Source organism: Elaeis guineensis, chromosome 7 (assembly GCF_000442705.2).
Source record: "Elaeis guineensis isolate ETL-2024a chromosome 7, EG11, whole genome shotgun sequence".
In the NCBI taxonomy this organism is placed as follows: domain Eukaryota; kingdom Viridiplantae; phylum Streptophyta; class Magnoliopsida; order Arecales; family Arecaceae; genus Elaeis; species Elaeis guineensis.
This window is the reverse complement of record NC_025999.2, coordinates 11,629,308-11,642,490: the sequence shown is the minus strand read 5'-3', so window position 1 is coordinate 11,642,490 and position 13,183 is coordinate 11,629,308. Positions and strand designations below refer to the sequence as shown.

Genomic DNA, 13,183 nt, shown 5'->3' with positions numbered 1-13,183 from the left:
ACTTGTGATCAATCCGAAAGGGCCTCAGCAACAGTATCCTTAGCCCACATGGGCCATAAGTTGGGCACATTTGAATATCACATGCAGTGATTTAGGATTTCATCTTGTTATTACACCTTGTCCATGTTAATCCCAACTACTGAAAGCAAGGATAGATGTGACCAAGATAATTTGTTAATGTTTTTTCAAAGATCACATGCATCATATTTGTCAAGATCCACCAAATCACATCCTAGCCTATAGTATTTGTATGGATAATCACAGAGGCAAACAATTAATTTAGAGTGAATGTGATTCACGACGAACTGAAATCAAAATTAGAATAGATTAGAATGCAAATTGGAATAGCCATTTATTACGATGTGCTTGGTTCATCATTAGGATCGAAATTAGAATAAAATTTGGATTCTAGTAGAATGGACTGGATTTGGAGAATTGAACTATTTTGTATTCCGGAGAGGTTGGAACGAAAAAGCTGCTCTCTCCAACGAAACCATTGGAACTAAAGTAACTCATCGCCATTTTCGCTCCAAAGTCCAAATGCAGTGGCACGCGAATACCAAGCTTACCCAAAAACAGTCCTTGAACACCGCGTCCATCCCTCTTCGGATATGCATTCAAAAGCCACACTCAAAATTGTCTCTTTGTATAATTCCCCACCTCCCAAGGCCAAAAAACAAAGAGCGGTGCCATTCCTTCATGGTGGACAAGTAACCCATTGCAACCATCTCCGTGGCAAGCTCGCCTTCAACCACGCATCCACACTCAACACAACAACTAAAGAATCAACTGCATCAGTAGTAGCAGTAGGATGGTCTGGTTAAGGAAAGCTACCGAGACATGGACCAGCTCAAGGAGGAAGAGCAGCAGCAGCAACAACAAGAGCAGAACTTTCTGGAAGAAGAAACGAAACAACTCAAAGAGTATGATACCATCCCTCCTACACCCCTCATTGCACTAAACCATGTCTCCAGGCTCTGCAAGTCGGTGCAGGCCTCCATCGACTTCTACGTCAAAGTCCTCGGCTTCGTCCTCATCCATCGGCCCCCCACCTTCGACTTCGACGGCGCCTGGTCTCAGCTCACGTCTCTTCAACCAAACTTCCTTTCCATTCCTCTCTTCAACCGTACAACTTTCTCTTCCTTCTGGGGTTGCAGGTTGTTCAACTACGGCGTCGGAATCCACTTAATCCAGAAGAAGGATGGTGGCAGCCTTATGGACGCTCGCCCCGACAAGCTCGACCCCTTGGACAACCACGTCTCCTTTCAGGTGGGATGGTCATATCCATCATTTGAATCAGCTAACAGTTTCCCTATCTACATCTATACCTATGTCTATGTTTTTTGACAACGAATTTGGCAGTGCGAGGACATGGAGGTGATGGAGAAGAGGCTGAAGGAGACGAACATAAAGTATCTGAAGAGGACTGTTGGTGGTGAGGAGGAAGAGGAGGAGGAGGCGTCACCCATTGACCAACTCTTCTTCAATGATCCTGATGGGTTTATGATTGAGATCTGCAACTGCGAGAACCTGGAGCTTGTCCCCGCAGGATCCCTCGGCCGGATACGGCTGCCGCGCCACCACCACAATCCACCACTTCACATCAATGGCTCTCAAAATCAAACCCAGCGGCAGGACCAGGCATAGATGATCAAATAAAGAACGGCACTAGAAACCCAGTCAAATGCAGCTAGGCTGTCTAGCTCTCATGTCACCTTGGTTACATCTACTTACGTAAAATTTTTCAGAAGCATCATGACATATAAGAGGGACTGGCAATGTGTTTTCCATAATTAGTAATGGTGGTAGTGAAATAATAAATATCTTGTTCCGATTGAAGGTACGTTGCACCATACATAGATATCTTGAGAGCTTGCATAGCATTACAAAGCTGGAATTAATGGTAAGGAAAATGATGGCCAACTATACAATGCTCTTATTAATTAGCTAGCTTACCAGGAACTCCAGCACAAGATAGCCGTTGTTTCATCATAGAATAAGCAGTATTGTGATTATTTATTTAAAGAGTGATTGGTGCAATCATTGGCACCTACAGCCTATGGGTCTTGGTGAGAAAGACGACAGTGCCGGAAGTGGCGACGGGAATTAGGATATCTTCCGGGATAGACTCGGCGCCGGGGATTACCCGCTTAGCAAGGAGGGAGACGACGGGAACCCCAAACAGGAACAGTAGCACGTCCACTGCTCTCTTACCAACGTGAAAGCTCTCCAATTGGATCACTTCTCCCATAATTTTCTTGAACTCTTCCTTCGTTAAGGTTCCTTTCCCTGGATGATATCTCTGCATGCAAGAAATGAACAGTTAATTGCAGCATACGCTTCAAAAGAAGCTGATAACATCACGCAATTAATTTCTTCTCGTCCATAGAAACAGGGAAAAAGAAAAGAAGACGTGAAATCTCTCCAGATTTTCTATGACCGTATTAGTCATCTCCAAATGACGTGAAATTGAACATTATGTGGTCACAATGTTTTAGTTTACCTCATTTACAGTTGCTTCTGCCCTCGCAGCACTAGCAAGTAAATGCTGGTTTGCGCATGTCATTCTTGTGCATGGGCCATGCTAATCTGCTCTATATCGTTCCGATTTTATCGGATGTCCAAAGAGACACTCATCCTGATAGGGCTAATCTGATTTCCTTTGAAGCTGCACATATTCATAGGAAAGCCAACAATGCAGCTTACCAGGTGGCTTACTATGTTGCAAATTACTTGGGCAGTTTTATTTGGTATTTTCTTACCTTTACTCCCAGACAACTTTGTGAGCTTTTGTAGATACTAATGGATGTGTCTGCAGGAGGATTGTGTGAATTATCTGCCTCACTATTAAAAAAAATAAAAGATGATCCGGCTTCGATTCTCAAGTCACTCTGAAACTATGTTGTAGTTTTTCCCTCGCCCTCAAGAAATAGTTGCATATTTTGTTAATTTGCACTAGTATACTTAATTGCAATGTATTACTAGACATTTTTGCTATGGCCTTTATATATTCTAGTGATGCGCTTGATGCGTCTAGGTTTACATATGAGTCTACTTGTCAATATATATATTGGTCGAGTTGATGAACTAATCACCTGAAGGTTAAATTTATATTATTTAGGATCTGTTCTTTTGCAAATCTTTGTCTCAGAATCCATATTTTTCTAGATAAATATTTTTCAGACAATATTTAGATAGAAAAATAATTTATCTATGTCCTTTTATATAGGAAAGTGGCTTCAGAATTTATTACCCATGTTCTTTTACATTACTACTTTCCTTAATAAGTTGGTAAAATTTATCCATATTTTTCATGATATCCCTTATGCTTTTTAGATTTGACTAAGTTATTAAGTATTGAATGATGGAGATATTGGAAATGAGGATCGGCATTTTAGGTATAGTATTAAATACCTACTTTACTGGTTGATGGGAAAATGATTTAGCCACCCCTTGGATGGGTAAAACTTTTTACTATTTTATAGGTAAATATTTTTCATGGTAAAGTAACTTATCTATCTTGAAAAGTACGAAAATATGGATAAGTTGGTCAATAAAAAAATTGACCAACTTTTTCATGATATTTATCTTTTCATTGACCAACTTTTTCATGATATTTATCCATAAAAAAATGATCCTTTAAGACAAAGTCATCATGCCAAATCTACTCAAAATTCTATGTATATCTTGCCAAGCTTAGGCTTGTCATTTCTTTGATTTTTTGCTGTGTTTGAGAAATGAGGTGGGAATTGCCAGCCAGAAGAACCAAATCCGATTGGCAACACATGGTCACAATTTTGCATGCTAACAAAGTTATAATGTCAGCATATGCGGTTGGTATATATGAGGGAAAAATGTAAAGATTATCCCAAAAAAAGAGGAAAAAAAAAGGACAAAGATTTTTAAACTTCCTCACCTCGAACGCCTTTTTGAGATCGTCTTTCTTAGGTAACTTAAATTGCATCGCTCCGCCTTTCTCATTCAGTTTTCTGCCAATAGAGCCAACATCGAGTTAGTGCTTTTGAATTCATAAAAAAGATAAATCATAATTTTGATCAGCAACCATTCCTAATTTAAAAGTGTATCAATGCTGAATTCATATTTTTAATTTTATTATTCATGTGTATCTTCTAAGAGCATGAAGATATATTATGCATGTTTTTAGTGCGTATTCTTTTATGCAATAGTATCTTTTTGAACATAAGTAGCCAAGCCTGTTGCTTGACCACTAATTGCATAACTCATCTTTTTTTTTAAAACATAATTTTTCTGTGCATTTTCAATATTCATTGTACACAAATTGTTACATGCGAACATATATACATACATGCACTTTCTCAATTAGCATCTCTAGATTATGGGTTTTCTGCACTCACACAACTTGCTTGAGTCCACAAGGGGACCCAGGCAACCTCTATTACCTTATTAGATGTGAGTCCTTCATCTTCCAAATTAGGCCTTGGGGGCCAACATATAGTATTTCCATTCCCTATTAGATAACTTCAATGATGCTAGCTCTATTTTTAACCTCATAATGGTACTATTAGCTCTGTGGAATGTAAAAAATTGGTTGTCAACAACAACAATACTAAGGATGTAATTTCTGTGGCTGGTACTCTGAGTAATCTGCTGTTATATATCATGCTTGTATTAAGCTATCCTCTCAAGACTTTGGTGTAATTTAGAGAATTTGTTTCTATTAATTCTACCGTACTAGAATATGGCATATGTGATGCACATAATAAAGACTGGAAGAAGGACTCGAACTTTTAACCTTACGATCAAAAGGTTGGAGAGGATAGGGATAGGAGAGGAAACAAGCACCATGGAAAAATTTGAGTGGAGAAACATGCGTGCTTTTGGAAAAAAAAAAATGGAGCGGAAAAATACGGATGGTAGGGACCTGGGAAAACATCATCCAAGGACACCTAAATATGTACCATCTTGCAAAATAAAAAAAATAAAGTTGATACTTTTGTACAAAATCAATAATTTATAAAAAGATTTTTCTATGCCAAATTCCCTTCCGATTCTAGCAACAATATGTTGAAATGAGAGTGTCTATAATAGTGTTTCGCATTGAGAAGGTCTTTGATGACATGAAGCAAGCTAATTTTCTTGGAGGAAAATAGTACTATTCTCACTAGAGTATTTATTGGCATTGAGTAGGACTTTGATGGCATGAAGCAAGATGATTTTCTTGGAGGAAAATAATAGTAGTCTCGCGCATTGTAACCATAATATTTAACACCAAGAGAAGGGGTCATTTCCACATAAACAAGGATTTTTTGCAAGTGGTGTATTATTGCAAAGGATTTATTTGTTCTTGTTTTATAGTGGATTAATCTCTCACATTGTTATTACAATAATTACCACCAGGGAGAAGGGGTCTTTTCCACATAAACAAGGATTTGTTGTAAGTGGTTTATTATTGTAAATGATTTCTTTTTCCTGTTTCATAGTGGATTGATGTCTTTGAATCATAAACATAGATCGATTCTGGATAAACCAAGTTAACTATCGACGTTTACATGTTCTTGTTATATTTCTTTGCTGGCATACTTTTGGTAGTCAACCCTAAATAATTGATGCAAGGATCAATGGTTACAGCCAAGGTTTGGCTGGTACTTAATTTTTTTTCCTTTTTCCATGTTTAATTTGTAGTACCATATCATATAATAATGGGGGCTAATTCCATACTGTAGTCTATAGTGGGGGTGTTGTTGGTTTGCCAAGGGATGAAAATGTAATGAACTGAAAATATATTTGACTATTTTGTGTTTAACTATTGACAAATTGACATAGGAATCAAACGCTTGAAATTAAGAAGCCCGTTAAAAAGAACAAAACTTTTCATAATAAAGAGTGTGTTGGTCGTGTCAATCTCTGGCCTCAATTTCTAAGGATGCTGCCCAACTCCGTTGAGCAAACTTCTGATTTAATTTCCCATCAACTATCCTAGCTTAAAATAGAAGAAAATCTGATGACTGTTGAAATGAAAAACCAGCATGTTAAATTAAATTTGGACTGAACTGACTGCCAAAATCCTTCATATTAGTTGCTTATGTAAGAATAAAGGATAGACTTTTTTCCAACTAATAGTCAACTTTATTTCTCAAGCGAGAATGACCGAATTTTCAAGTACTTAGATGGTCTTATAGGACTGGATTTTTTTTGTTGAAAGATAAAAATACCTAACATATTGTGATATGTTTCAGGTTAATCCACCAAAATGATATCTGTGGGCTTCACCATGTGAGGTCTTGTGGAAGTGAAGGAACTGTTGGGAAGTTAAATAGAGTGTCTTGCAGTGTTCTTGAACCTTTCAAGTTCCTAATTTGTTATAAACCTCTCCTCACATGGATATTATGTAAAGCAAGCAAAAGCCTTTTGAGCAATTTGTTCCTCTATGACTGAGGGTGCCAACTAGCGGAGTTGGTGAAGTCTTGTGTTGATACAAGAAACCTAGGTCTGATTTCCACCTTGTCAAATTAAATAGGTGGGGCTCCTATCACTTCCATTTAAGCTCTAAGTTAAGAAAACTTGGGAGACGAATGTAAAATTTGGGATCAACTATATAGTAATTTCACTAAAATATAATTCGTAGAATTTATTATGCATTCATGACATTTCATGCATAACATGGCAATGCATCCAAAGTTTTAGATGTCAAAACAGATATCTTTTCACAAGCAAGATTCTATATTTATTTCCTTGATATCTATGCAAAATTAGCATACTCGTTTTACCTATGAGAAGAAGGAAATCAAGAGTGAGTGTGTATAGTTATTATCGAGATTCAAACTATAGAAAACTTACTCGATAATGGAATAAAACTGATGGTAGAATTCATCAAACTTCTCTAACGTGAATTTGTTATATTCTTCTTCCCATATAGCAGAAAGGTCTGGAGGTTTTGTGGAGGTTTGCTCCTTCCCGTCTCCTATGCTTGGCCAATCAATTAAGTTATTATTTGAAACACAAAAGCAAAAAACTCAGTGCAATGGAAAAGAATAGACGTGCTAATTTAATGGGTAAGTTTAATATGTACGCCATGCATGGAATGAACCTTATTTGACTCATTTGATATGAAAATTTCTCTTTTAACTAATATCAAGTACAAAAAATTCACAATATCTATACTGGAACCCCGTAAAGGTACCATGTTGTATGGGATTAGTATGCCCGATGTGGGATGGGTATGTGCAAGTATTGCAAATTTTGATGTAGGAATACTTGATTAATGAACTTATTAATCAAGCCATCATCACATTTTTTGACCAAACTGATGAACCAAATTGGCCCCTCCCCCCACCTCTCTCTCTCTCTCTAGCACATTTAAATAACATTTACAAGCTAAAATTTGCTCGCACAATATGCATCACTAGTATTGACTGAATTCACACCATTCCTAGTGTTGACATTCTTATGGATCATATCACCCCCTAACAAGTTTAATCCAAACAAAAGTTGATTTAGGCCATGTAGATCAAGATCATCTATACCCATGATTTTGCAAAAAGGGACACCAATTATTTTTTGACATGCATCTCTTCACCCTCTTAGTACTTGTGATATGATTCAATGCTTGAACATATGTTCTACCAAAAAAAAATGCTTGAATATATGTAGATGGGCAGATGCTTAAGTTTTGCATCATATGTTTGTAGTTTAAAATTGTTGACAATGAAAATAATAATAATAAAAAAAAGCTATTCTACTTAAAAACGTATGAGATAGATTGGAACACATTCAATTAGAGAGCTCAAAATTCTCAATCTCACACTTGCCAAGAAGACCTGAACATAATTTTCACTTGGTATCTATAATACGGTCTGTGTCAATTGCTCATGGTGAATGCTGTTATTATATATTACACTTTGTGAAATCTTGTGTATTGATTAATTTGAACATTTTCCAGCAAAAGCTGTGGAAAATTACCACAACCTGGATACCCGGGTTGGATTGTCCGTGTTAGTTCATAATTCCTAGCATCCATCCAATTCGGCTAAGAATGGGCGGTTTAAGAGGGACAAAATGTTAGGTTAGTATTGGCTCTATAACATATTAGCAGCATTCCCTGTACCACTCTATATCAGGTGGTACGAGGCATACAGTATCGTATTGATATACCGAACCATCCCGTACCAATACAGCTATACCATATTATATTGCATATCGATATTATAGTAGGATTTTATCGGAATGGGATCCAATATCGAGATAGCAAAACTCACATATTAGCCAACTAAAACTTGTCATTCACCCTATACAATTTGATCTGAAGGTGATCTGTTGCCAAAAATTATAGCAAGCATTAACTAGCTTAAGTTTTTGACGTGTAGGGTGTTCTTTATTTGACTGCTTACAAACACAAATTATACAAACAAAAAAACTTCAAAGAGGCCTGGAAGAGTTTTCATACCTTTTCTAAACTTGGGTATGGCCTGCCCCATTTTGCCAATTTGTTGAGATGTGGCTGCAGGGGTTGTCCCTTTATATAGGAAGCCAGATGTTCTTTGGGTGCACCAATAACCATGGCATTGCCCTCAGGGGAAGCAAAGATAGCAGCCATAAAGAATGCGGAAACACATTTGGCAGGCTGTCTCCAAGCAATGAAAGGAAGCAAGGATTGCTTCTGCAATGCATCCTCGGCAGCTTGTAGGAGAATACTGATGAGAATCAATTTTCATGCACTCAATCATTGGAGGCTTCATTTTGGATTTAGGTTGAGGCTATGGTCTCAACCCAAAATCGTATAGGTCTACATAGTTAAGGTCTGTTTCAATGATTAGGCCCAAAATATTATGAGATTTATGGGTTGATGCAATACAACCACCAAATGCATTGGACGGCAGGTTGAGCTAAACATATATTCAAAAATATCCAGGATTACCTTTTGAGTAAGCCTGCCTGAATTCCATGTGGAGGAAAAAAAAAAAAACTAAATCTTTTTTTGGGCAATTAGGATTTAGCTAAGGAAGGATGCAAAACTAATATCAGCTCCATCATTGATTGAGATTTTCAAGAGAAGAGGGAGACTTAACCACATTACAATTGTCTCAGTCGGATAGTAAAATTTTTTGTGCACCACGGACAACGTAGAAAATTCGACATGGAGTGCACCGCTTTATATGATTGATCCACGTAGCTACCATTTGCCAACACATATTTAATGCCTGCATTTCGCTTTTTCGTTTAAAAATTTTGAATGACGAAAATATTCCTATTCTTTAAAAAAAATTATGACATCCTATGGTATATTATGACTTTCTGCATGTAGGATGTCATGATACAACACAGAAAATTATGATATCTTACATCAAATTATAATATCCTACATACAGAATGTCATAATATGGTCCAAAATATTATAATATGGTCCAAAATATCATAATATAGAGGAGGTATTTTTATCCAACCATTTTTTAATGTACATTTAATGCCTGCAGTTACACTTTTTTATTTGAAAATTTTGAATGATGATCCCGCTCTTTGAAAAAAATTAAGATATTTTATAGCATATTATGACATTCTGTATCGCAATTATGATTTTTTACATATAGGATGTCAGAATATGGACATAAGATGTCATAATTTTTTTAAAGAGCAGGAGTATTTTCGTCATTCAAAATTTTTTAATAAAAAAGTAGAACTATAGATATTAAATACGCGTTGGAAAATGATGGCTACGTAGATCAATCACATAAAATGGTGTGCTCCATGTCAGATTTTTTACACCGCCCATGATGCACAAAAAATTCCTTTGGTTGGATATTTGGAGATACACTATCCAAGATTTAAACCTAGAGCCTATGATTATTATGCTGAGGGTGAAACAAGCCCAACTTCGTCTTTCATAATCTATAACTTCAATACAAACAAAAGTTATTATCTATCTGCATGACCCTCGTAGTTAGCTCAACGAGTTGACATTTTAACACTTGGGAAAGGTCCACCTACATGGTGGCATCCCCATTTTTCTTGAATTAGTGCCATGAGGAAATTAACGGATGTAGGGCAAGCACCCACACATGTAGTGACTGCCTGTAAGCCATCCAATGTAAGAGTTAAATGATAGTCATGTAAATTTTATCTATTTTCTTAAAGAGTCATCATCTACTCATTATCATATTATGTAATAATTTAATATAAAATGAGAATGGGTACTACCCAAAATAAATGGTATTTTAAATTCAAATCTCCATACAGATTTAACAGTGTTTGTTGTGAGTTGGTGTATGGTGGTAGAATTTAGCAATCTATATGTTCCATTGCTATGGCTATAAATCGATATTGTGGCAGTTTTTTTTCCTTTTTTCTTTCTAAAGAACATCGATCAAAGACTCCAGGACAATCTTATGTCAGAATGATGTTAAAAGAAATTATTAATTAGATCTAATCTAATCAAGCATGCATAGAGATCATATCTCAACATAAAGTCAGGCATCACCATATGTATAAGATTAAGATCTATGCAGAAATAAAAAATCAGATTTTTATCTTTGTGCGGATAGATCTTTACCGCGATCCGATGATCTATGGATATCTTCAAAGTCCGTTGAAGCCGTGATTCGCATAAATGTCTTCAAAGTCCGTTGAAACCGCATAAGTATCCGACCTCTACAGGTATCTACACGAGGCTGATCCGATAAAATTTTTTTGATCTCATCGGAGTGCTAGTTTCCTTATAAAGATCGCTCCTTGGATCATCGAATTTTTTATCTCTTTTGATTCTCTTCTCAAGGAAATCAAAGAGATCTATAGGAGGATCAAGAAATCAAATCAAATCTGATTTTTTTCTTTTTTCTTCTCAAAAGAAAGAAGAAGATTTAAAGAAGAAGAACAAGAGATCAAATCTCTTTTTTTTTTCTCTCCAATTTTTGGACTGATTATGGAGGAGAAGGAGAGAGATAAGGCGTCCAACTTTTGGATCAAGAAAGAGAGAAAGCCGTCCATCACATAGACGTAAGAAGAGAGAAAGGGAGAAGAATCACCTCCATATGGAAAGGGTGAGTCTTTCATCTGCATGGAGTGCCCTCTTTTTCTTCTTAATTTTGTGCGCTCCAAAAATCTCTTCACGCCGCCTCCTATCTCTTATTAACATTAACCTCATGTAAAATTTCTCGACATTGAAAATCCATTTTAAATAAGAGTTAGGACTCTTTAGGAATAAGAGTCCTAGGTCCCGCCTTTTCTTTTTAGGTCTAAGTTTTCTTAGTGCATGAACTTCCTTCACATGGAAAGCTAGCATGGTCCCCATATGAGGGGATAACTTTTTTTGGGTGTGAAGATTTCCTTAGACCAAGTCAAAGCTCGGCAAAAGTTTGGTTAAGCATTGACTAAACTAGGTTTTCTTAATAAGTCAAATACCAATTGATTTAGTCTAAACCTTTTAAACCAATGAAATCTAATCTGATTCAAACTCAAATCAAGTCCAATAAAATTAAATACAAATTTAATTTGACTCAGACTTAACCTCAATTATTTGATCAAATCAAATAATTAGCAATAATTATAATTAAATCCTCCTTAAACTTATTAACTTTTAGCAAGTCCTCCATATAACTTTTACATATTAGTCTAATTATCAATCTTATTGATAACTAGATTCTATAACGACTTGAAATCATGATTCAATAATTGGATTAGTCAGGACCTCTTTTGTGTATAACTCTATAGATTTTATTCTATCTGATAGTGAGATATATTTTGATCTCTATCAAAATATTATTGAAACTTCTTTCAACGGATTGAAATAATTCTAACTCACCAACTGAGAATTATTTATCATCAAACTAATTCTCATTGGTCCCACAATCTACCAGTGATGTTTAGCAGTATGTAGTGACAACCTAGTAGAATGAAAGAAATGAACCTCTAGGTGTAGTTATCGTGTGATTCAATTCTTCTATCATGAGTTCCGACAAGACGAAGATTATAAAAAACTCATCAAATTCCATCGTCTGTCATATATAAGATTTATTTGATTTGAGTTCTTATCTGAAATCTATGAAAATATTTTTCCATCATTCACTCTATCCTGATCAAGGTCTTCTGAACTCAATCTCCTAAATCATATAGGACTTTTCCTTTTCTGCTAAGATCTATAGTTTCCATTTAGGTGCACACTTAATTCCTATAATGAACCTACTGCAGCCAACATACACCTCAAGGCTCCGTATAGCTAGGAGATCGAGTTATGGTGTAGTCAAACTATATCAATCTCACTATGAATATTCGAGGCATCGTAGGTCAAAGAACCATTCACACTACTACAGTATCGAGAATGTCACTGATGAGTAAAAGAATAATATCTTACAAGCCAATCATGTGTATGATGAGATGGGATATTTTTTATATTTTATCTTTCAAACTCATGTATTTGACATTAATTATTAATAATATTAGATATTTTATTTTATTATATGCTGTATTTTAATACTTGTATAAGATTATAATGAACCCCATAGATTAGGATAATGGTTTAGGATCACGATGAGATTATGCCAGTGGGATCAAAATCTTTGATCGTCTTAATCTAAAATATTTTATCGTAGGATCATTGAGTCAGATATCAATGATACCGATAAGACTGACATATCCTCTGTATGTTTGATGAAGAAGATAGTTGATCTTACAATTACTTGTGTGGTGATACTAATATAAGGATGTGGGTGCTCATTGAAGAATGAATTCACTGAATTAATCTAACGAGAGAATATCTGATGGAGCCTTATATGCATGTCAGCTGATTGTTCTCTAATGCGAGTTGTGCAAGTGATCTTTAGACCTGAGATCATCATGGTGCTTGTGTATATAAATCTATATTTTGGTTCATTCTCTAACTTGGCCCTTTGAGCCTTGTGTGGAGTGTTCTGGATATGATGAAGTATGTATAGAGATTATGAGTGATCAACAAAAAATCGATCACTCCTTATAAGGAGAGAGAACATCTTATATGATCTCATAGATTGATGATTCAAAAAATCTTTGGCCAAAGTAGGATGATAATCAGAAAAAAATTTTAATATATCATCAACTGAATCATCACCTTCTGATCAAGATACATATAGATTGTTGGGGATGATCACAGATCGTGTGCAGTAATCTAATGATTAAATCATGGATTAGCCTCTTAAGACCTCTCTAACCAAAGCCCTAAGTCACCAAGGGATGAGTG

General features: G+C 35.8%; 2 protein-coding genes and 1 pseudogene across 3 annotated transcripts; 1 reads left to right on the top strand and 2 right to left on the bottom strand.

Moving 5' to 3' along the window:
- The first annotated feature begins 764 nt into the window (after window positions 1-764).
- LOC105049128 (glyoxylase I 4) lies at window positions 765-1,839 on the top strand. 2 transcript variants are annotated; one of them, XM_010928691.4, is made up of 3 exons: window positions 771-1,073; window positions 1,158-1,269; window positions 1,363-1,839. In XM_010928691.4, the coding sequence occupies exons 1-3, from the start codon at window positions 841-843 to the stop codon at window positions 1,645-1,647; spliced, it is 630 nt and encodes a 209-aa protein (XP_010926993.1). In that variant the 5' UTR covers window positions 771-840; the 3' UTR covers window positions 1,648-1,839. The 2 variants fall into 2 exon arrangements, with proteins under 2 accessions (XP_010926992.1, XP_010926993.1); XM_010928690.4 differs by having other exon boundaries at window positions 765-1,269.
- A 144-nt stretch (window positions 1,840-1,983) lies between these two features.
- LOC105049130 (uncharacterized) lies at window positions 1,984-8,456 on the bottom strand. Its single transcript, XM_010928692.2, has 4 exons — window positions 8,426-8,456; window positions 6,820-6,943; window positions 3,917-3,989; window positions 1,984-2,302 (listed from the first exon to the last, which is right to left on the bottom strand). Exons 1-4 carry the CDS (start codon window positions 8,454-8,456, stop codon window positions 2,051-2,053), a joined length of 480 nt encoding a protein of 159 aa, XP_010926994.1. The 3' UTR covers window positions 1,984-2,050.
- On the bottom strand, window positions 2,540-2,631 carry LOC114914396 (U6 spliceosomal RNA; annotated as a pseudogene).
- Window positions 8,457-13,183: the final 4,727 nt, after the last annotated feature.